General features: G+C 52.8%; 1 protein-coding gene across 2 annotated transcripts in view; it reads right to left on the reverse strand.

Moving 5' to 3' along the window:
• Positions 1–22,066, reverse strand: part of Flt4 (fms related receptor tyrosine kinase 4) — a 45,063-nt gene that overhangs the window by 12,388 nt on the left and 10,609 nt on the right. The window contains exons 2-24 of one of the 2 annotated variants that reach the window (XM_040272834.2): positions 16,956–17,052; positions 16,170–16,414; positions 15,814–15,926; positions 15,530–15,692; positions 15,199–15,338; positions 14,744–14,912; positions 14,312–14,429; positions 10,832–10,986; positions 10,581–10,743; positions 8,562–8,688; positions 7,327–7,435; positions 6,000–6,362; positions 5,529–5,675; positions 5,299–5,430; positions 5,057–5,163; positions 4,633–4,768; positions 4,050–4,154; positions 3,619–3,732; positions 3,298–3,386; positions 3,025–3,175; positions 2,459–2,553; positions 1,937–2,059; positions 961–1,072 (exon numbers count right to left, since the gene is read on the reverse strand). In XM_040272834.2, coding sequence (XP_040128768.2) covers positions 961–1,072; positions 1,937–2,059; positions 2,459–2,553; positions 3,025–3,175; positions 3,298–3,386; positions 3,619–3,732; positions 4,050–4,154; positions 4,633–4,768; positions 5,057–5,163; positions 5,299–5,430; positions 5,529–5,675; positions 6,000–6,362; positions 7,327–7,435; positions 8,562–8,688; positions 10,581–10,743; positions 10,832–10,986; positions 14,312–14,429; positions 14,744–14,912; positions 15,199–15,338; positions 15,530–15,692; positions 15,814–15,926; positions 16,170–16,414; positions 16,956–17,052 — 3,273 coding nt within the window. Of the gene's footprint in view, positions 1–960; positions 1,073–1,936; positions 2,060–2,458; positions 2,554–3,024; positions 3,176–3,297; positions 3,387–3,618; positions 3,733–4,049; positions 4,155–4,632; positions 4,769–5,056; positions 5,164–5,298; positions 5,431–5,528; positions 5,676–5,999; positions 6,363–7,326; positions 7,436–8,561; positions 8,689–10,580; positions 10,744–10,831; positions 10,987–14,311; positions 14,430–14,743; positions 14,913–15,198; positions 15,339–15,529; positions 15,693–15,813; positions 15,927–16,169; positions 16,415–16,955; positions 17,053–22,066 lie in introns of those variants that run through there. The other variant, XM_078050164.1, reaches the window with a different exon arrangement.

Consider the following 22,066-nt stretch of genomic DNA (forward strand, 5'->3'; position numbering starts at 1 on the left):
CAACCTGGGGCCTAGACTAGTTGTTGCCCTGTCCTCCCCGACTCTAGCTTTTTATCTAGTTAAAGGAGGATGAGGCCACTCATTTGTTAGGGGGCCATGAATGTCTACACATTCAACACGAATTAGTGAATTCACAGTTATCAGGACCTTTATGGGTGGTGGAATTCCACAGAACCAGTTTTGACAAAGCTACTTCTCCCTCTTGCTGCATTTCCCAGTGCCCCACTGTGCCCACATCCTGGGATCTCCAATACATTAGAACCAAGCACAATGGGCTGGGTTGTCCTTGATTGTCGTCTTTGTAGGCCTACCCATGCTACCCACTTTTATTATTATTATTATTATTATTATTATTATTATTACTTTGCAGAGGTGGGGTTTGAACTCAGGGCCAGTGCAAGCTAAACCTACCCTCTGCCACTGAACTACATGCCTACCCTCTACTCCCTTTCATGTACCCTGGACCCTCCCGAGTGCCTCTTGTTCACACAACAGTACCCAAGCTGCTAGATTCTTCCTGTTCTTTTATTTTCAGTGACAGCATTTATCATCGTTGCCATTGGTGATACTTTCTTGTTTGTTGCCTCCCTCCACCCTAGAAGGGGACTTCATCATGTTCCTATGTGGGACTTGTATAAGTAGGTCTGTTCATTGAATGAGCACCAAGCTCTCTCAGGGAGCCATGAGAGGTGGAGGCTGTCATGTGAACCAAGGCTTTGTCCTGCAACAGGACCCAGGCGATACCAGGATGGAGGCAAAGTTCTCTGGGAGTTGGGCCAGGATGGGTAGAGGCAGGAGGCTTTCATGGCACACGACAAAGCACCTGCCCCAGAATGATGAGACAGCTTGCTCCAGGTGCATACCTCCATGCCCTGCCCCTGGCACCAGAAATGCTGATGGTACAATCTGGAGCTGGTCCCCTCTCTCCTCCCCAAGTTGGACACCTCACCCTGAACTCACCCAGGGAGAAGATCTCCCACAGCAGCACCCCAAAGGACCAGACATCACTCTGTGTGGTGTACACCTTGTCGAAGATGCTCTCAGGGGCCATCCACTTCAGGGGCAGCCGGGCCTAGGGGACATGAAGGGAAGTGTGTTCCATGGGGTGGCAAGGAAGAGAGGACTGAGGTCAGACACTGAGACAGCCTCCTCCCAGAGGTCAGTTCCTAACCCTTCCTCCCGGGGTTCCTGATGTCTCTTTCCCATCATTTGTTTCTTTTCCTCTCATTACTTCTACCTGAGGGTCTCTGCTTCCAGCCCAGCATTCCCATCCCCTCTCTTCACAGCTTACAGAGAGTGCCTTCTGTAAACTACTTCCTTCACCTGTTGTCACCCACCTGTGAGTTGGAATGAAGGACAAAAGCCTTCTGTGGGGGACCATGCTAGACAGGGTGGCTGTCACAACACATTCTGGACTCATCCTTCTTATTTCCTTCCTCCAGCCTTCTTCCCACCTCTCCCTTGAGCAAATCCCTAATCAGCCATGGATGCTCATTCAGGTACCCTCTGAACTTCACCAGTAGGACACATGCTGCCCCCTGAGCATAGATGAACTTTTCTGGGATAGCCCCTGCACCAGGCCTGCCCGTCTCCAGACAGACATCACCTGGCTTCCTCTGCACACCCAGGGAGTTGGTGTCCACCAAATGGACCAAGACACTGGGTAAAACACAAGTTCTGACTGGAGCACTAAAGTCCCTGCTTGTCACTTCATGTCTTTACTTTCCCACCCCAGGCTGCCTTAGTGGACAGGGTCACTAGGGTCCTCTGTAGGCTCAGTGGAGGCACTGGAAGCAGTGAGTCCCCCAGCATCTGGGCAGGTGGCCTGGTAGACTAAGGAGTCCATGTCACCCTAAGCCAGCACGACCCCTCCTGCTCAAACAGGTCTCTTCCTCCTCATCTCCCAGGCCCCCAACTTTTCTCCTTTTGCACTCACACTGCCTTTGCGGACATAGTCAGGGTCTTTGTAGATGTCCCGGGCAAGGCCAAAGTCGCAGATCTTCACTATGTCACTTTCTGACAGCAAGATGTTTCGTGCAGCCAGGTCTCTGTGGATGCACTAGATTGAAAGGAGGTGGGGATTTACTCAGCTCAGATGGCCTGGGTGATGGCCCTGCCTGGAGCTCCAGAGTGCTCCAGGGGTGTCCTTTTTGATTCCTGCTCCTTTGGGGAAAGATTTCTGTGGATCCCCAGGACTCATAGAATTGTGGGGATAGCAAAGAAAGTCAGAGAGTCAGCCAGACTGATTTCACATCCAGTTCTGTCACTGACTAGCCAGGGGATTTGGAAAGTGAATTCCTTACTTTGCTCTCAGTTTTCTCTTCTGTAAAATGGAAGAGACAGTAGCTGATTCTGGGGCCACTTTGGGATGAAGTTTGGACTGAGCACACATATGCATCCTGTTGGTTTTGCACCCTTCTCCTCTCCACAGGGCCTGATGGGGATTTGGGAGATTCACCTTGCGGGAGGCCAGGAACTCCATTCCCCGAGCCACTTGGAAGCTGTAGCAGACAAGGTCTTCCATGGTCAGTGGGCTCAGCCACAGGTCTTCCACTGCACAAAGGACGGAGGTGGGCTCTGGAGCATCTCCTCCATAACTTTCATCTTCCAACCAGCCCAAAGGGAACATTTATTCACCCACCCTGACTACATCCCTCCTGGTCAGGTCCCTGAGGCCCTGGGTACTAGCTCTCAGCCCTCTCCTCTGACCTTCACCTCCACTCTCTAGGATTACTGCTAGAGCAGTAAATACTGTTGTACCACTGGGCCTCTGCACTTGCTACTCCACCCTCCACTGCTTCTCCACCTTGTCTTCATGCAAACTGCTATTCATACTGTGATGCTCAACTCAAATGTCAAAAAGCTCTGTGGAATCTATCGCTGGGGAGTCTGTCCTTCCTAAGTCAGAGTCCATTACATGCTTTTTAATGGAAGCCTCTCCACTAGGGCCCCAGGATGTTATTCTGGGCTGCCTGATCACGAGGTGCCAATCAGACTCTGGGCCAGGGGAAGCCAGGCTCTTACCTTCTTGAACAGGATGAGCCCGCCCTGCCCCTCCCTTGCCCATCAGGAGCCGTGTGAGCAAGGCCCGATCGCTGCTCCCCGTCCTTCTCCGGTCAGCCTTGGCGCCTTCAACCATCGCGTGGAAGCGCCTTCGCTGCTCGGGAGACTTCTCCTATAGATGCATAAAGCTGGTCTGAAGGGGCTCGCCTCCCATTAGGGAGGCGCATTCCATTTCCACCCTCAGCCCTTGGCTCTCGGTTAGAACTCTGGCTGCTGGCTGGGCTGCCTACTTACCGCGTAGGGGTTGAAGGCTTCTCGCTTGGCGCGCAAGAAGTTGGAGAGGTTTCCGTACTTACAGAACTCTACGATCACCATGAGGGGCCCTGGGGAAAGGTGGGGCAGAGCCAGGCACTGGTGACTAACGGCAAGCTGGAGGGACAGATGTACAGCAACGCTCCGGCCCGACACCACCACTGCCTGATATCCCTCCTGCGCCCCACCCCACCCCACTCCAATCTTGCCAACCCAATCCCAGCGTGCTCCTCCCATCCTTAGCGCGAGTGAGCCCACCCCGCAAATGCCCAGTCCTTCCCCCAGGGCACCCCGGTTCGGTACCGTTGGGTTTGGTACACGCCCCCAGGAGGTTGACCACGTTGAGGTGGTTACCGATGTGGATTAGAATCTTGAGCTCCGACATCAGGGCGCGATGTTCGCTAGCTGTGGCGCCCTCTGGAGGGGATACATGGGATTTAGCATGGTGCGAGACCTGCCCGCCCCTCCTCCCATGCCACTGACTTAACTAACACACAGTCAGTACTAGGGAGCAATAGGGTGGGGGCGCAGGGTACCCAGTACATCTTTCTGGTCCCATTGAGGCAGGAGGTTCAGGAGGAAGCCTTGCTCTGATTCCCACTGCCTCCCTGTAAATTCTTGGGTGATATTCTATCTTTGAACATCAATTTCCCTTCCTACACCACAGTCCCTCCGAGAGCTGCTGGTGCTCCTCACCCAGCTGGGAAGCCCCTTCGACCCAGTCGACACCACACCTTTCAGCATTTTCACAGCCACGGTGTCACAGCTGCTGCCTTTGTTAATGCCAAAAGCTGAGGCTTCCACCACCTTCCCAAAGGCTCCATGACCAAGGACTCTCCCTGTGGAGGCAAGGAGCAGGTTCCAGGTGAGGAACCTGGGGCTGAGGGAGGAGAAGGGTGGGTAGCAGGGTGACCTGTCCCAAGGCCAGGAAGTAAGGGGCAGAAGCAGGAGGAACATGGGGTACCTCTTCTGCCAAACAGGAAGAGTGTGTGGAGAGGGAGCTGGAGAGAGAAAGGGAGAGGAGAGGCAGACAGGAAGCCCTCAGTATCCTCTCCAGGCAGGTGTGATACATCCATTTTGTTCAGAGCAAGGAAATGACCTAAGGGCCTGGGAACTGGGGGTGCTGGCTAAGGGTTCTGGGGGATGAAGGCCCAGATGGAACAGGTCAGGTCAGGTGGGGACCAGGCAGGCCTTCCTGGCAGGAGTTCTGAGAAGGGAGGGATTTCTGGCACACCAGTGGGGCCCACCCTGGAGCAGCTGAGGCTGCCTCTGCCAGGGAGGGCATGGTGGCTGGGGCAGGCTGGATGTTGGCCTCACCAAGGTGCAGACGCTCCCGGGGAAACTCCCACTGGCTGGCGTCATAGGACAGGTATTCACATTGTTCCTCCAGAGGCACTTCCCCTGGGTCCATGATGATGGACAGGTAGCCAGTCTTGATGTCTGCATGTCCCGGCTGAGGGTAGGGGTGGGAACAGCTTGTTAATTTGGTCGCGACCACTGTGGCTTGGGCAAAACTTTGCCTGCTACAGATGGCACTTGTTTGGGGGTTCAATGAGTAAAGGTCTGACCAACAGATAACCTTTTCTCTTATTGGAGCCAGCATAAAAGGATGGGGAAGTTTCCCAGGAGACTACCTGTCAAACCAGGCTGGGGAACTTGTTTTTATTCTTAAGGAAGGGCTGGCCGAAAGAAAGACCCCATTAGGAGTTGAGGAGAGGCTCAGCAGGGGAAGCTACCTCACCCTTCGCATGTTACAGAAGATGAGGAGGAGGAGGATCCAGAAAAAGACAGCAATGACCCCGGTGCCAACGAGGATCACGATCTCCATGCTGCCTTTGTCCTCCGAGCCTGAATGGGAAAAGAGGAAGGGAGAAAAGGCTATACCTTATCCCTTCTGATACGCATGACTTGCATGAGATGGGACAAAAGAAGGCTACAATTAGGGAAGAAAATGGGTCCACGGTTGCAAAGCAGAGCTCGGACCTTCCACCGCCACGCTGGCGGAAGAGTTGACGCAGCCCTTGGCGTTGCACACGCTGCACAAGTAGCGGCCAGCGTCTTCTTCGCGCACGCGCTGGATGCTCAGTTTCTGGTTCGAGTCCGCCAGGTCGATTCCTGCCGGGTGGCATGGAGAGTCCAGCTCAGGTGGGCCTAGGGGCGTTGGATTTGAAGACCTCCCGACCCCCACAGTCGCCACAGGCCACCCTCCTTACCAGACTCTTTCTCCAGCACCCTTTCATCTTTGTACCACACAATGCTGGGTATATGCGCTCCAGCCACCGGGCACCTCATTTCCAGGGAATCACTCACGTTCACCAGGAGGTCTGTCAAGTTCTGCGTGAGCCGAGGAGCTTCTAAGGCTGGGGGTGGGGGTGGAGAGGGAGCTAAGTGGAGGCGCAGAAAGTAAAAGTCACCTAAGACCCAGCACTCCGGGCAGGACTGGGAGCAGAGGTGTGGGAGGTGGGCGTGCAAGGGTAAGATGGGTTGCACAATACTGAAGGAAGGGTCGGGGATTGTGCGTACAAGTGAGAGGCGGGGCTGAGCTGGGTAGTGGAATGCTCCTGCCGACCCAGACTTGCAAATAGACTACCCAAGCGCTACTGGGCTGGGTGCAAAGGCAGAAGCCGCGGAGGCTAGATGAGAAGCGTGGCTCCGCCCTTGATCACCGGCCTGGCCCGCCTCACCCTGCACTGAGAGGTACTTCTTGTGGCAGTGTTTGTCGTGGCTGAGACGATCCTGCACCTCGCACACGTAGTCGCCCTCATGCTCGGGCGCCACTCGGGGGATGCTCAGGCTGAGAGTGGCGTGGCGCTCCCCTGGTTTCGCTTCCTCCAGATTGGCCTCCAGCGGCGTGGCGAATAGGTGCACGTTCTTGCAATCGAGCAGTAGCGGGTTCCCTTGCGCATCGTGCAGCGTGGACAGGTTGAGGCGATACCAACGTAGATGCTCGTAAGTGTAGTTGTCGGCTCGGCAGCTGAGGCGCACGGACTGGCCCTCTAAAGGCTCCTCAGTGGGTTCGGATTCTATACTGAAGCCATCGGGGATGGCTGGGAAGTGGGGAGGAACCTCTGTGACTCTGCCCAGATATTCGCTCGCCTGTCTGCCCTCTCCCCTTTCCCAGTTGGCCTTCGAATTCACTTAGTTCTCAATGAAGGGTGTGCACATATGTATCCAGGCGATCATACCACTCTAGAGCTCACTTCCTTCTTCTTTCTCCCCTTCATTGACCAATGGACCCAGCTCTCTTGATGTCAGCCCTACCCCACTGGGTCTCCTCCTGACTTCCTACCTCTCTTTGTCTTGATCAAGCCCCAACCAGGTTGCTGCTCTCACCTCTCCTAGGAGGCCAGATTCCTTGAGTCTCCTCAGTGGGGCCCATTCTTCATTCTTTCTTGCAGCTGACCATACCCCACTACTCCTCCTCTTCTTGAAACAATTTCTTCATTAACTTTTGCCCGTACCACACTCTGGGTTTCCATCTCTCGATTCTAATCATTTCTTGTCAAGCTTTTATGGGCTCCTCCCTGCCCCCAAGTGTTCCTCCCTGTTTCCATTTCTCTGGGGGGTGCCCTCATTGACACCCCTGGGTCCAGTGACTACCCACTCCTAGGCTTCTTAGTTCTCCTGAGGTCATCAATACATTTGAAAATCTGAGTAAGCTGTAGACCTTTCCAGAGCAAAATGTGCACATGAACCACAGGGCTCCAGGGTTTTGGAAGGGTGGCAGGAGGCAAGTGTAGCTGCAGAGAGCCAGAGGACATCCTTGAGGGAGAGGGATCAGGGCTGAGGGAACACAGTACTACTACCCCAGTGCACCAACACTTAGTCCACATGCTGATAATCTCTAAATATATCCCTCTCATCCAGCCCCAAGGCCCTATGGGCATTATATATCTCTCCTGGGTGCCTCATAATCACCAGAAATACAATGAGTCAAACCCGGCTCTTGACCTTGCACCCAGGGCTGACCAGGGGAAGAGGCCCTCTCTGAAAGGCAGTCTGGTCACTCACTGGTCACATAGAAGTAGATGAGTCGCTCGTCCTGGCCCACCTTGTTGAAGACCACACACTTGTACATGGCAGACACATTGGCATCCTGTATCACCAGCTTGCTCACAGTCTAGGTAGAGCACAGGTACAAAGATCCATTTCTAGCCTGAATTCCTCAACCTGGACCCTCCCCTTCTGCAAGGAGGCCACTATGCCCACCAGGAATGGGGAAACTGAAGCTTTAGGCTGTCAATGAACAAAGTTCAGAGACAGGACCAGGAATGGTGAGGCAGGGAAGAGAAGGAACGGCCTTCACACAGCAGAGTTAGGAGGGTCCCTAGAAGTTAGTCAAGGGACAGTATTTGGACAGTTCCTCTTTCCTGTGGCTGAGGTCAGAGGGCAGTTTTTGGCAGGAACAGAGAGACTTCAATCTGTGACTGGGCTTAGTCTATGGCCATGTTGAAGGGTCAGAAGTCAACGTGACAATTGGGTCAGTACAAGACAGGTTTAACAGACTGTAGTCACATCAAGGCATCAGTTACTCCTGAACTGGGGTCAAGCTTGGCCTAAGGTCAATAGTGGTCATTGTGTGAGATCTTTGTGATGTGCCACATTGATTCCAGGGCACCTTTTTCTAGTGTCCAGGAGAGTCTTGGGAGGTAGGTAGCAGGTGTCCCAGGCTTTCAGAAAAAATCCTGGCTTCAGGGAGTAAGAAACTTGAGAAGTAGGGGAGGAGACAGGGCCATAGGCCCTGCCTACCATCCAAAGACCCCCACCCCCACCCCAAGCCGGGCACTTCCTGGCCAGCCCTGGAACAGGAAGAGGCTCTGGAGGTGTGTAGGAAAACAGGAAGTGACTGTAGGAAGTGGGTGCCTTTGTTCATTCCCCCTCCCCCTCCTGGCCTCTTCTTAGCATTGCCCCCAGGCTGGTCCAGCAGCTCAGCAGACTTCTGTGGAGACCTGGTCAGCCTCCAGCCCCATCTTCTCCAAGCCTTGGTGTTTGTGAGCACAGGGGACTGTGGCCTGGCCAGGAGATCTTGGATCTCTGCTTCGTTGTCTGGGAAGAAGCAGGAAGCCTGACTCCTATGTGCATGTAGGAAGGGAAGCTGAGGCCCAGAAATTGAGGAAGGGTCACCTGGTTCTCAGCTGCTTTCCCCAAGCTCTTCTGGACAGGTGGAAACAGAGAAGGCAGAAGAGAGCCCTCCTAACCACCCTTCTTCCCCCTTCTCTTCTGGCCCCTTGGTGGCTGGACTGTACCTTATTCTTCCCCTCCACAAACTCGGTCCAGGTGTCCAGGCTCTCGATGGGGTTCACAGGGTCCTGTGTGGTCACCTCCCTCCAGTCGCGGCACTGAGGCATGCGATCCCGCTGCTGCCGACGACGGCTGTTACAAACCAGGAGGCAGATCAGAGACACAGCCAGGGAGAGCTCACACTGGGGGATAGGGGTCTTTGTCATCTTCAGAGTCATCTTACACCTCAGTGGGTAGGGCCAGTTCTCAGGCCAAGTGAGTAATAGGGCCAGTGAGTTTGTTTCTGCAGTGTTGCTCAGGGCCTTGCACTCCATCCTGTGCATTATATCCCACTTTTGCTGTGTTGCTTCCTTCAGAGTTTACCTGGGATCTGCTTACCTCGCTTGCCTCCGGGCAGCATGTCATCACTCTGCCTCAGGAGGACCACTCCACTAATCTTTCCTTTTCTCCTCCGGGGTTAGATGTGCATCCCCAGCATATTTGGGCCCCTGGCTCTTTCAGTTGGTATGAGGTATAATGGTGGATCATCAGAGGGAAGTAAATTTGAGGTACCAGTGTGAGATGTAGGCTATGTGAGATTCCTGAAGAATCTCTCATGATCCTTGGATACTTCAGGCTGTTTCAGATTCACACCACTTCTATTGAGCCTCCCCCATTGACCGTGTTGGAGCCATAGCCTTTTGGTTGCTGGTGGGGCTTCCCTTATCTCCTGTCTAGGTTCCTGGCATCCATCCCTCCCTAGCTTGTGACACAGGATCTCTGGCTAAATGGCAAATCTGATCTATCACTTCCATGCTTAATGTCCTTTACTGTCCCACCCTAGTGCCTTAAAGACCTCTGCTCACCTCAGCATCCTCCTCTCCTGTCCCCTGCATTGTCTAAGTTGTCTTTGCCATAAATATTCTCCCTGGCCCATCTGTCTTGTGGATATCCAGCTTAGTTTAAGGGGGCATTGCTCAGCAGTTGGGTAGGCTCTGTTTTCTCTGTTGAGAAAGTTGCCCTTCTTCTTAAAACCTGTTGTTGCTTTATCTATATGGGGGTGATTGTGAGCTGCATAGATGAGCAAAGGCACATAAACATGCTTAGTGTATTCTGAGGCCCAGAACAGAGTTTTATAGCAATATTCCAAGTCTGCCCACTTCGTGGAAGGGGCCATCATTGGTACCCAGATGCACTTCCTTTTGTCCTTCCTAAATGATGCAATTATGCACCCAGGGGCTTGCTCTTGAGAGAACTGGGTGGGGGCTAGCCCCATCCCCATAGTCCAGCCTGGCCTGCTGGCATAGGACTGAATCAGTGATTTAATATTGTTAAAATGCTCATACTGTCCGATGTGATCTACAGATTCAATGCAATTGCTTTTATCAAAATGCCAATGACATTATCCACAGAAATAGAAAAACAATCTTAAATTCAGATAGAACCACAAAAGACCCTGGATAGTGAAAGCAATCTTGAATGAAAAGAACAAAGCTGGAGGCATCACACTACTCAATTTCAAAATATACTATAAAGGTACAGTACCAAAGTAGCATGGTACTGGCATAAAAACAAGGACTTGGACCAATGGAACAGACTAGAGAGCCCAGAAATAAATACATGCACTTAGAGATGATTTACAATAAAGGTGCCAAAAACACACACTGGGAAAACAAAAGTCTCTTCAGTGATGATAAAACTGTCTATCCACATGCAGAAGTATGAAACTAGACTCTTGTCTCTCACCAGTTATAAAAATCAGTTTGAAATTGATTAAAATTATAAAACTTAAAGCTATAACATTATTAGAAGAAAAAATAGAGAAGCTGTTTCATGATGTTGGTCTGGGAAAGCGTTTTTTATGAATAATACCTCAAAAGCATAGGCAACAAAAGCAAAGATAGGGTTTGAGTTCAGAATAGGGATCTCGGAGAGGTACAGGTAAGGTCTGGGTGGCAAGAGGGGCTGAAAACTGAGTTCACCATGGTTGAGGTTGGGGAAATTTGGAGGTTAAATAGAGGAGAATGGGGTTGGGGCATACTTACAGGCTGCGCTGGGCAAATGTCTTGCAGGGTGTCCAGGGCCGCCAGTGCCACTGGATGCTGAGAGGTGGGGGCACCCCATAGGCTGTGCAGGTGAGGGCCTGGCGACTGTGGCGGGAGTAGATGCTGGGGGAGGAGGCTTCCTTCTCATGGATGTGTGGGGGTACTAGGGGAACAGGCATCAGCCAATCAGGTGGCCCCATCACCACACCTACCCAACCACCTGCCCCCTCTCCCATCCTCCCTGCCTGTACCATTGACCACCAGCTCCAGGCTGATGTTGCACCTCAGGCCGGCTGCTGAGTTCCACAGGGCAAGTGTGTAGATGCCTGCACTTGCTTCGGTCACTTCTTTGAGCACCAGAGCATGTGGACTGTGGCGCCCAGTCACTGCCTTTTTGTCCTTGTACCTGGCCCAGGAAGGGAGTTCAGGGGCTGTGTGGACCCTGCCTCATGCTGACACTTCCACCCCATCCAGCCAGAATGGTTCCAGGACACCCCCCCCCCCCACTGTATACCCAACTTCCTGAATGCTCTAGTCTCTTCTATTTGCATATAACCCATGCACATCCCTTCATCTCTACATTACTTACAATGCTTAATACAATATAAATACTATGTAAATGCAATGTAAATGCTGCGTTATACCAAAGCATTTAGGAAATGATGACAAGAACAAAGTCTGCACATGTTTGGTCAGTAGAGACACAATTTTTTTTTCCAAATATTTTCAATCCACAGTTGTTTGAATCCACGGATGCAGAACACAGAGATATGGAGGGCCCATGTATACTGCTGGAAATGGGAAGAGAAGACCAAGTGGCTTTTCCTGATGGGCCAGGTCAGAGCAAGCAGTCCCTCCTGGATCAGGCCAGAAAGGGCCAGCAGCAGTGTGGGTGGGATGGATGGGGCAGCAGTCTCTGGTCTGGGGGACAGATGGTCAAAGGCTTTAGGCTTTATCAGCTGGGTCTCATAACTCCATCAGGTGGTCAGCTCAGGAACATCCCTGAGACCTTGCAGCAGCAACTCCTGCCTTTGTTCCTAAAGCCTTTGAGATCTTTCCCCAAGTGATGGGGAGACTGTGTTTCTGCTCAGTGCAGTCCCCTTAACTCTGCCTTGTCTGTGGCCTTGGTTTGCCTTCAATTACCAGGCTTATCAAGTTCAGTCTAGGAAGGTTCTGCCCAACTCCCCAGTCTCCTCTGGTTGGCTCTTCCATACTAGTTGGGCTGCAGCATCAGGTACCAACTACAGGGCTCTCAATGGGCTCTGTCCTCTTTCTCACAGTCCAAATCCAGAAGTGAAGCTTTAGTCCCCAAGGAGCACAACTGGACTTCTTACCATGCAAGGAGATCCCTGCTTGGCTTTCTGATCCCCAATTCTGCCCTTTCCTGAGCTCTCCAGACACATGGTCTACCCAGGATCTTGGCATTTACTGCTGCTCTTGCTTGGATTCTCTTTCCTATAGATGACAGTCTGCAGGGCTCTTTACTTTCTGTTTTTGGGTTAGAGTATTCATTAAAGAACACTAGCTCATCCTCTCCTGTCTCATTATGTGGGTGGTACTTGGATGGACCCTGTCCCTGTCTTACTGATCATTAGCCCATTGGTTTTCTTTCTTTTCGTTTTGTTTCAGTGCTGGGGATTAAACCCAGGGCCTCATGCCCTGGTATTTGCTCTACCACAAGCTACATCTCCAGATAGCCTATTGATTTTTAGATATGTGTCTATTGATTGTCTATACCCTCACTGAGCTACGAATCCCATGAGGACTGTCTCCTTCCTGTTGTACATCGTACATGTAGAGCTCTGCCTGACATCTGTAGGTGCTCCATAGATACTTGCTGCACATGTGAGGAAATAGATGCCTCCCACCCCACAGTGGCTCCTCCCTAAGTCATGAGCTGGAATTTCTGTAGGCAGTTGCCTCTGCCACCTGAGTTCTGGACTCAGAGAGTCCTTCCTCTTCAGATGCTTCCCCTCTGGGTACCAACTGTGCTAAGTCAGAGAGATGCGGTAGTGTGGCACATCTCTTGGGCAGAGAACTATGGTGACAGGGACACAGAGATCTCTCTTCTCTGACAGCAGTCTGACTCAGAGAATGACATGACTTGCACAGAGTCACAGAGCAGGACAAGGCAGGAAAGCACAAGCCTGTGCTATCTGTCTGGCACTGGTGCAGAGGGCTGTTAGAATCCAACTCTGCCACTTGCTGGGACTGTTGCCCTTGGGCAGATCCCCTTTCCATCACAAGTCTCAGGGTCCTCGTCTGAAAACTGGGGAAATGTACCTTGCAGGGGTTGTGAGGGCCAAGACAACATCAGCACCTTGCTGGGCACACTGGGAACTTCGGGAACCGAGGACCAGCTTGTCTGTTTATGCTCACTATACCTTCCTTCAGTCACTGTCTCAGAGTTATCACAAGATGATGCCAACTGAATAGTGGGCACCTGTGGGGCTTTGGTGACTACCTAGTAGTGCTCTGGGCCAGCTGAGAACTTCTTGGAAGTAGATGCTGGCCATGCAGGAGAAGGTCCAGATGTGGTGGGAATGTTCCAGTGGGAAAACAGCTGCCTAGGGATCAGGCTGGACCCCAGATGCAGCAGAGTTGGTCACTCACCCTGAGCAGGCTCAGTCCTTCTGGCCTTGGAAGGCAGAGGACAGGCTCTGGGTGTCTCTAGGAATGCCTTTTTGTAAGTGAAGTTCCTGACTACACCATTGCCCTCAAGACTCTGCCTCAAAAGCTCTGGTACTGTGCCGGGTGGACTCCCAAGGCTGTGGCCTCACTAGGCTCAGGGCCAGGACATTCCAGGCTCTTCCAAGAGAAGCCTGCTTTTAGTCTACAGTAGTGCAAGTAGCTCCTGGCTGAGGACATCTGGGGCATCTGCATGCCCAGCACCAGAAAAACTATCCTTCCAGGTGGGAGAGGTACTCAGACTGGGAGGACAGAATGCTGGAGCCCAGGCGACGAATGGCCTTTCCATCTTCTGACTTGTTTTCTCACCTGTATAATAGCAGCTTGGGTCAGCATGATCTACCGTGGATGAGCCATGTGGTTGCTCAGAGGGCTGAGGAAGCATTGGGGAGAGGTTCTGTGCTCCCTTGAGTTCTGTTGGGAGCATCCAGCAAGGGCAGAGCTACTACTGAGGGGTCCCCTCACTGCCCTGAACACACCCCACAGGGAAGCCTTGGTTTCTCAGCTCACAGACTGAAGCCTGGGCTCTTGCATTCGGTAAACCTCCTGGAAACTCTCTAGCTTTATTGCCCAGGGCCAGGCTCCATAACGTTTTGTTCAATCCCTATGGTATCTCCAGATTTCTGGAGAAGAGGGTCCTGGGAGAGGCAACCTAGTTGAAAGGACTAAGGGACTGAGGTCGTTGATGTGTGACTGGCCTTATATTTACTCAGCATGTAAATGAGTCCAGCTTTCAGGGCTTTAGAGATGCTGAGGAGTTGCAGGAAACAGTTAAAGTCCTCCTCTCTGTCACCACACCATATGTACTAAGCAGGCTGGTACTTAATCTTTTCATGGTTTTATAGTATCCTGGGCCAACCTTCTTTCTAGTTGAACTATTGTATGATGTAGTTGCTTTTTAGGGGGTATCCTCATGGAAGGTCCCCACCTGGGTCTCAGAGTGCAGACCCTGATGGGGAAGGACACTGCCCTTCTCGTCCCTCAGTCCTTTCTTGTGCTGGGCCTGGTAGGATAGGAAAGGGAAGGGGGCCCAGGGCTGTTACCATTGGAACTCCGGCGGGGGATACGCTGCCAGCTTCACAGGCAGCTTCACCAACTCGTCACCTGCAGTGGCCTCCAGGACAGGTCCTTTGAGCCACTCGACACTGATGAAGGGCTTTTCTGCCAGACAGGAGGCATGGGTGTAAATCTGGGGCTGACCCATCGAGGACCAGGGATTTCCAGCCCCTGCAGAGCCCCTGCAGTCCCAGTAGCCTGAAGATGGAGGCTTGCCATGCTATCCAGCATGTGGGAGCCAGGCAGGGTTTCTGCTCATAGCCTTCCCTTTCCTCTGGCTAGACTCCCCGCTGCTTAGGTGCACCATGGCCTTTGACCCCAAGCCTACACTGCACAAGGACCCTTGTTCCTCAGGCTTTACGATGCTGGACCCACCCCGGGGGCCAAGCTGGGCATAATGATCCAACTCCAGGCCATACCGTGCACAATGACTTCAGTGCTCTCCCGGAATTTCTGGATGCCATTGTTGACCTCGCAAACATATGTGCCCAGGTCGTGCTGGCTGACGTTGTAGATGGTCAGGATGCTGGAGAGTTCTGTGTGAGTCTGCTGGGAGCGCCGCTCAGGTACCCACTTACCCCGCTCTGCCTGCCCACACCCAGGGGAAGCCCAGGGTCAGCAGGTGGGCTCTGGCAGAGTGGACCTACCAAAGGCACACACCCCTGCCCAGCCAGTGCTGGCTCTGGAAGCCTTGACCCAGTTTTCCTTGGGGTGGAAAACTTTCCTATCAGACTGGATTTCATGGGGCTGGCTGGGCCTGTACCTCCTCCACACAGAGGCCCAGTGTGTGCCAGGTATAGGTGGGCTTGGGCAGTGATGGGAACAGGACAGATGTGGGCAGGAGGAAGGCGCCCTGCAGGGCTGCCAACCTCACCTGCTTCCCTGGATAGTCCCAGTCGAAGGTGACCCCTGAGTTGAACTCAGCCCACACTGTGCAGTTCAGGACCAGCTTCTCCCCGACCAGCAGCTCCAGTGACTTCTTGGGGAACAGCTGGATGTCATAGAGTTCATTGCCTGGTGAAACATGCACAGTGACTCCCATAGCCCTCACAGGACACCCACCACACAGACTGCAGAGCACTGGATGCTCCTCAAGATCAGCTGTGTCACTAATAGCCCTATTACTGGGAATGGGGGTGCCTGCCATATTCCTCTTGGGGGCACAGGGAGTGGTGAGTGGGTGAGGTGCCAGGAGCAGGCCCTACCTGTGATGTGCACAAGGAAGAGATTGGAAAGGAAGTTCTGGCCGCCCCAGGTGGTCTCACACTGCAGGTATAGAGCATCACGCAGCAGTGACGTGGGCACCCGCATGCCCCGGCGGTCGTCCCACACCACTTCCTGCCCATCAGGCTGTAGCACGGAGCTTTGCTGGAGGGATACACTGACTGTAAGTGCCTGGCTACTCCTTTCCTCCTGACCAGACCAGCAGCCACCTTTCCCAGGGACGGGGTAGTAGGGTTGAATCCTGGCATGGGGATTGGGATTGTACCGATCGCAATGTGACGTTGAGGCCAGGGATGGACACCAAGCAGGGCACCCACATGGAGTCCTTCCTGTTGACCAGGAGAGTGTCGGGTTGGTTGATGAACGGCTGCTCAAAGTCTAAGGAGAGGGAGTAGGAGTTGAGGAAGGACGGGGCTCAGGGAGTCTCTGGCCAGGGCTGGTCAGGAGTGGCAGGGCAGCCCCATGGGGGCTGGGTGGTGATGATTCAGCTGCCTGCTGCCATCTGGAGTAGGGGGAGATCTCCTTCTCCCCTCTTGCCAGCCTGGGGTCAGCACGGGCACTAACCATCCCTTCTGGGACCCTGCCCACACCTGGTCTGCTCGCTTGTCTTAGTGACCTCACCTCTTACGAACACGTAGGTGCTGGCAGCTGTGGTGCCCTCGATGCGGGCCTTGATGTACTTATAATAGCAGAGGTAGCTGCCTGTGTTGTTGGCGTGGGCCTCGCCCAGCAGCAGCACCTTGCAGTAGGGCTTGGCGTCTGTGCCCTCGCAGTCTCGCACAACCCCTGTGTCCTCGCTGTCCTTCTCCCCTGTGGCTGGTGTCTCCTGAGCTCCTGGCCAGGCCCACTCAAGGGGGTGTTGCCCCCTGGCAGAAGATAGGAGAGGTCAGGAAGCCCCCTGCACTCAGTGGCAACCCAGGGGGACAGTTCCTGAGGAGCCTCCCTGAAGGGCCCATAGCCTCACCCACAGCTTGTCTCACAGAGATGGGACAGCCCCGGGGTTTAGGCACATATCACAAACCCAGCCTGGACAGGGAACTCTCTGAGACCCCAGAGCTTAGTGGCAGGATGGCCTGTAGAGAAGCTCAGGCCTTGGATCATAGCTGGGGCTACAGGGAGGTCCTGGGAGCAGAGTGGGAGAGCTTGGGGTCAGTGAAGGGAGGCTGGGGGTCAATGCAGGTGATCTAGGGCCTGTATAGGGTGACCTGAGGGGGAAGTATGGGTAAGGTTTGGAAGTACATGGTGCCTTTGTCTGCAAGGCCTCTAGGTACCCATATCCTGGGAACCCTACTCAGCCTCAAGGCCTCTATGGCCTGAGGAGGAGCTGTCTTCTGTGCCCTCAGCCATCACCTCCCACCTTGGCCTTCTGTAGCCTCCTTGGACTGCCAGGTGGGAAGGGCTCAGTACCTGCAGGAGATGGATAGGCTCTCACTGGTGTCGATGATGTATGCCTCCTCCGTAATGTTCAGGGTTGGGGGGGTCATGGAGTAACCACTTGCCAGGCCTGGCATGGGAGACAGGGTTAGTGTAGCACTGGGTCATGAGTTCATGCAGGTCCAGCCAGCCCTAAGTGATCCCTGACTGCCCTGGATTCCGGCCTCTGGCCATAAAGAGCTGAGTGGCCATTATGAAGGAGAAGGAGGAGACTGCAGGGCTCATTCTACATGGGGGAGGCTTAAGGCATGTGACCCCCACAGCTTCATTTAAACCGCACACCTATGCTCACTGCTTATGAGGGGGTCTTGCACATCCCAGACTTTCCCCCAAACGCACCCAGGCCTCGGCCTCCCCACCCAGCCTCTTATGTCCTCACCCACTTCAAGATCCCAGGGAATCCATCTCATGACTGTTCTTTGGCTCAACCAGCTTTTTCCCCCTCATCTGTATAGGCCCTGTCTAATTGCCCCAGCCTCAGGGGGCTCTCCCTGCCCAGGCCTCCACCCAACACCCTCAGATCTTCCTGTAGAACTGTTCCTTAGATGCACAAGTAAATCTGCTTGATGTAGTTAAGTAACCATCCTCAGCCCTCAATGACTGCAGGCTGATTGGGTTTAGGCCCCTCTGCCCACCAGAATGCCAGCCCTCCTCCCCTCCAGCTCTGCATGTATCATTTTCCTCCTGGTGGGGTAGAGGGGTGTTGTGGTGCCTGTGTGTGTGCCTGTGTGTGTGTGTGTGTGTGTGTGTGTTTTTTGCATGCATGTGTTGCCAGGTGTGGGTCTTTGGCACATGCATGTCTGTATCTGTGGGCCTGGGCATGTGAATCTGTCTTTGGGTGGTATATGTAGCTTTGTATGTGTGTGCAAGAGTGCATCTTTGTGTGTCTTCAGTATGTTTTGAAATGAGATTTTGGTATGTGAAGTGTGCTGTCCTGATCATTTGGTTGTGTGGCTTGGGGTCAGGGTGTGTAAAAACATCTGTGGTTTATGTTCTTGCATATACACATATGTATGTGTGTGGAAGAGTGGGATCCTGGTGGGGGTGGGAGCAAACTCTGGGGGAGGTCTGGGCCTGGAACTCTGGCAGATGCATCCTGCCAGGACCATCCTGAGACAACAGGAAGGGAGGACTGTATGGCTAGAGGCCCAGGGCTGTGTCCTGTCCCTCCCCCAAGTCCCTGTCCTCCTGGGGGAAGCAGAGCCCATTCTCCTATCCCCAAGCCCTTCTAGTCCCACAGATTCCCCAGTATTGGAGCCAAAGTCCAATTCCTTTGCTCCTCAGCTTCTGAAACCCTAGGGTCCTGCCATGCTAATGGGGTGGGGTGGAACCTGGGAAGCCCCACCATAGATGGTTTTACACACCTTAACCCCAAGCCACACAACCAAGTGGTACCAGGATATCACACTCCACATATCAAGGTCTCATTTAAGCATCATGTAGAAAATAGCCCCCAGTCAGCACTCACTGGCCTCTCCCTTCTTCCATTCCTCCCCATCCCCGCTCCTGGTCAAACCCTTCTAGGCACCACTGCACCACGGGTCAGAGCAGAAACGCCCTCATCAAGCATCGAGTTTTACTGTCCGTTTGGGAATATGAGGCTCTCCAGGTGAACTGAGCTGCCATTCTAAGAAGGCATCCCCTTGCCTGGCCAGCTGCTGGGACTGTACCTCCTCACACTCAGGTCAACAATATCCCTGTCCTTGGAGCCCACTCTGTCCTGGGGTCCTGAGGTGAGAGATGGCCCTGGGCCCTGCAGCCTCCTTCCCATGCGGGGCCCTTTCAGGCATGTGAGCAGGGCCTGGGCACTCAGCAGCCCCTTACTTGTACTCCCTGGGGCTGCTGGGGAGAGACCTGTCACTAGGGGAGGGGGACTCCCAGGCAGGAGTAACCTCAGAGCAGTGAGGAGCCAGGAAGGAATCCCCAGGGGAGCGCTTTGGACTGGGCTTCTAAGGCAAAGTAGAATTTCCCAGTCAGTGAAAAGTAAAACAAGGCTATGCCAGACAGACAGCTGGGCAAATATGTGGGCAACCAGGTGAATGGTGGTCTGTCCCCTGAGCTACCTAAGAAGGGAGTAGGTGTGAAAGAACTGTTGCTCTCCCAGTTGGACTTAGTTGGAAGTCAGGCCTGAGGCCAGCATGTGAGCACAAGAGGAGTACTGCCTCAGCCAGCAGCCACTGCCTCAGCTCCATGTGTCTCCTCCCTGGGGCGAGAGGACATCCCCACACTGAGGTCTGGGGCACTGTGCTAGGGCCCTGGGGAGACCATAGCTCCCCCTGCCCCCCGAAGTGCGTATCTGAGCAAGCCCCAGGTAATTGCCAGCTGTAGGGCTGTAGAAGTTGTCAACTTTGTTTTCTTTGGTGGCTTTCTTTAGCTTCTAAGATAAAGCAGATAAATAGTGACATTTTGGCCTCTCCTTTTTCCCCAGCTTCAAATCCTAAGAGGTTCAGGACTTCTTACTACACTTTCAAAGTACCAGGTTTTTCATATCTTGAAGACTTTGCCTTGCTCATTCGTTCATTTGCTTGGGACATTCCCATTTCTTTTCCTCCTGTGGATCTCCCTCTTTAGGGTTCAGGTCACATGTCCCTTCCCTATGGGAGCAGGCATCATCATTTGGGCAGCTTCTGCCTCACCCTCCTTGGGGCTCCCAAACACTAGTCAGACTGAATTATGGTTTTCATCTTCCTAAGCCCCTAAACAGGAGACGTGCAACAAAGACTCCGGGGATGGATAACAAGGATGATTTGATGGATGATGGATGAGAAAGGGATAGATGAATGATGGATCATCAGATGAATCAATGGATGGGTGGGCAAATGAATGGGAGTGAGTGGTGGGAGAGGGTGAGTGGGTGGATGGGGGAAGAACTTCCTCTCAGCAGCACCATCCCACCAGTGGAAGCAACCACATCATTGTGCTAAACAGTACCATCTTTCCTCTTCCCTCCTGTCTCACGGTGAACCCTGGTTTTCTGAGGATACCATTGCCACAGGGGAGATTCCTACCCCACATGCCTCGTAGAGAATTCCTTGTGGCCAGTTCTCCTCCCCACACCAACCCCTATGAGGCATATGCTTTTGATGCACCACCCTGTGCCCACTAAAGCTGTCATCAGCTTCTCTCCTGGTCACTTCCCCTCATTCTCTGCTGACTGTAGCTCCTGGCTCACCATCCCCCTTCCCACCCCAACTCCTGCCATTCTCCATTACTTCAACATCCACGTGGTGACTCACCAGCATCCTTGCCTTTTGAGTCCTCCCGTCCTCTCCCCTTCAGCCACTGGCTTCCAGGGTCACACCCTGAACATGGTCATCACCAGAAATCGTGCCATCATGGAATGCCTGACTTCCTACATTTTGCTCTCTTCCCCCTCCTCTTCTTCTAGCCCAGGTGTCCTGTTCTACGGCTGCTAAACCCTTCAGACGTAGCAAAGGCCCCACTGCTTCCTCCTCACCCCTCAGCACCCTCCTGGTGTCATCTCTGTCCTGGCCCATCAATCTGATTGTCTGCTTGTCCTCTACTTCAACCCTGTGACACTACTATATTCCCAAGTGGCTCAACACTGCAGCACAAAGCTCCTCATGCTGGCTGCTTCCCCTTGATTTTCCTGTTTTCAGACTTCAAACAGGCCCTCGTTAATGGAGTTCAGGGTGTTCCCTCTGCCACTCTCCATCATGTTCAGGATTCCAACCCCCTGGACCCGATTCCCACAAACAATTTATTTCTCTTCTGATCACCATTCTTTCTCTAAGGAATCATCTTCCATCTTCAGAACAAAACAATACAAATCCTTGGTCTCAGACTCCCTCCTAGCCATTACCCCTTTTCTTATTGCCCTTTAGTGCCAAAGCTCTAAAATAGCATCAACCCCCCAGCCACATTCACTTGTGCATCCACGTGGTGAACACCCTCTCTTTAGAGGGGGAAGGGGAGTTGCTGGTCAAAGCCTCCAGTGACCCCACAGATCACTCAAGGGCAGGGAGCAGACCTGTCTCCTGTGACCTCACTGTCCTTTCATCTTTCTCCTTCCCTCTGCCCAATACTGATTCCTGTTGCTTCTCATTTTTTCTTCCCAACTACCATCTCCTAAGGGTCCAGATACCTTCAAATCCTCTATCTCCAGCCCAGATCACTTATCTCAATTCAGCCTTAGGTGTTCAGTTGCTCTGTCAACGTGGATACCCTGTAGGCACCCTGCGTTCCATGATTCTGATGCTAAACTTTAGATTTAGACTTCCTCCACTCTGCTGAAAGTTCCTTCCCTGATAGCTCCAATCTCTCCAAATGGGAATCACTATGGATCAGTGCCTGTCCCTCCCCAGCCTATCCATCTACAACAGATGCAGGCCAGATGCATTCCAGAGCTGGCCCTTGCTCTCTCAATGGGTGCCTGCACAGTGGCATTTGCCCCAAAGCCACCTCCTGGTCCTGTGAATGTCCTCCTACAGTTCTTCTCCATGCAGTCATTGTGATATTTAAAAGAAAAAACAAAGGGACCACATCACACTTATGCTTAAATCCTGCATGTGACTTCCCACTACAGTTCCAGGAAAATCCAAACTCCTGACTAAGTCCTGGCCTCTACCGGCTCTTCAAGTCCTTGTGGTCCTCTCTCACTTCATGTTCACATTCTCCAGCCACCATAATCTCCACATTTTTCTGCAACATCTTATATTTCTTCATACTCTAGGGTCTTTGCACACACTGGTCCTCCTGATGGGCTTCCTCACCTATTCTTTGTACGGCTGGACTCGTTTCACTTTCAGGCTTCAGCTTAGACAGAACCTGCACATCCTTACAAAAACATAAGTTCCCTCTTTAGGCTTCATTTCAGCCTCATGGATTCTTGCTCTATTCTTCTCATCATAAGTTGTAATTATCTTATTTAGTTATTTGCTTAAGTTGTGTTTGTCTATGTCTCCTGCTGGCATTAAGTTTCGATGGGGTAAGTACCAAGGTACTATTTTCTACCCAACCTGTGCCTAGCTCAGCACCTGGCACAGGGTAAAGGTTCAATAAATACTTGTTGAATGACTAAATGATGGATGATTGGAAGGAAGGGTCAATGGGCAGACAGAGGG

This window comes from Ictidomys tridecemlineatus, chromosome 1, assembly GCF_052094955.1.
Source record: "Ictidomys tridecemlineatus isolate mIctTri1 chromosome 1, mIctTri1.hap1, whole genome shotgun sequence".
In the NCBI taxonomy this organism is placed as follows: Eukaryota; Metazoa; Chordata; class Mammalia; order Rodentia; family Sciuridae; genus Ictidomys; species Ictidomys tridecemlineatus.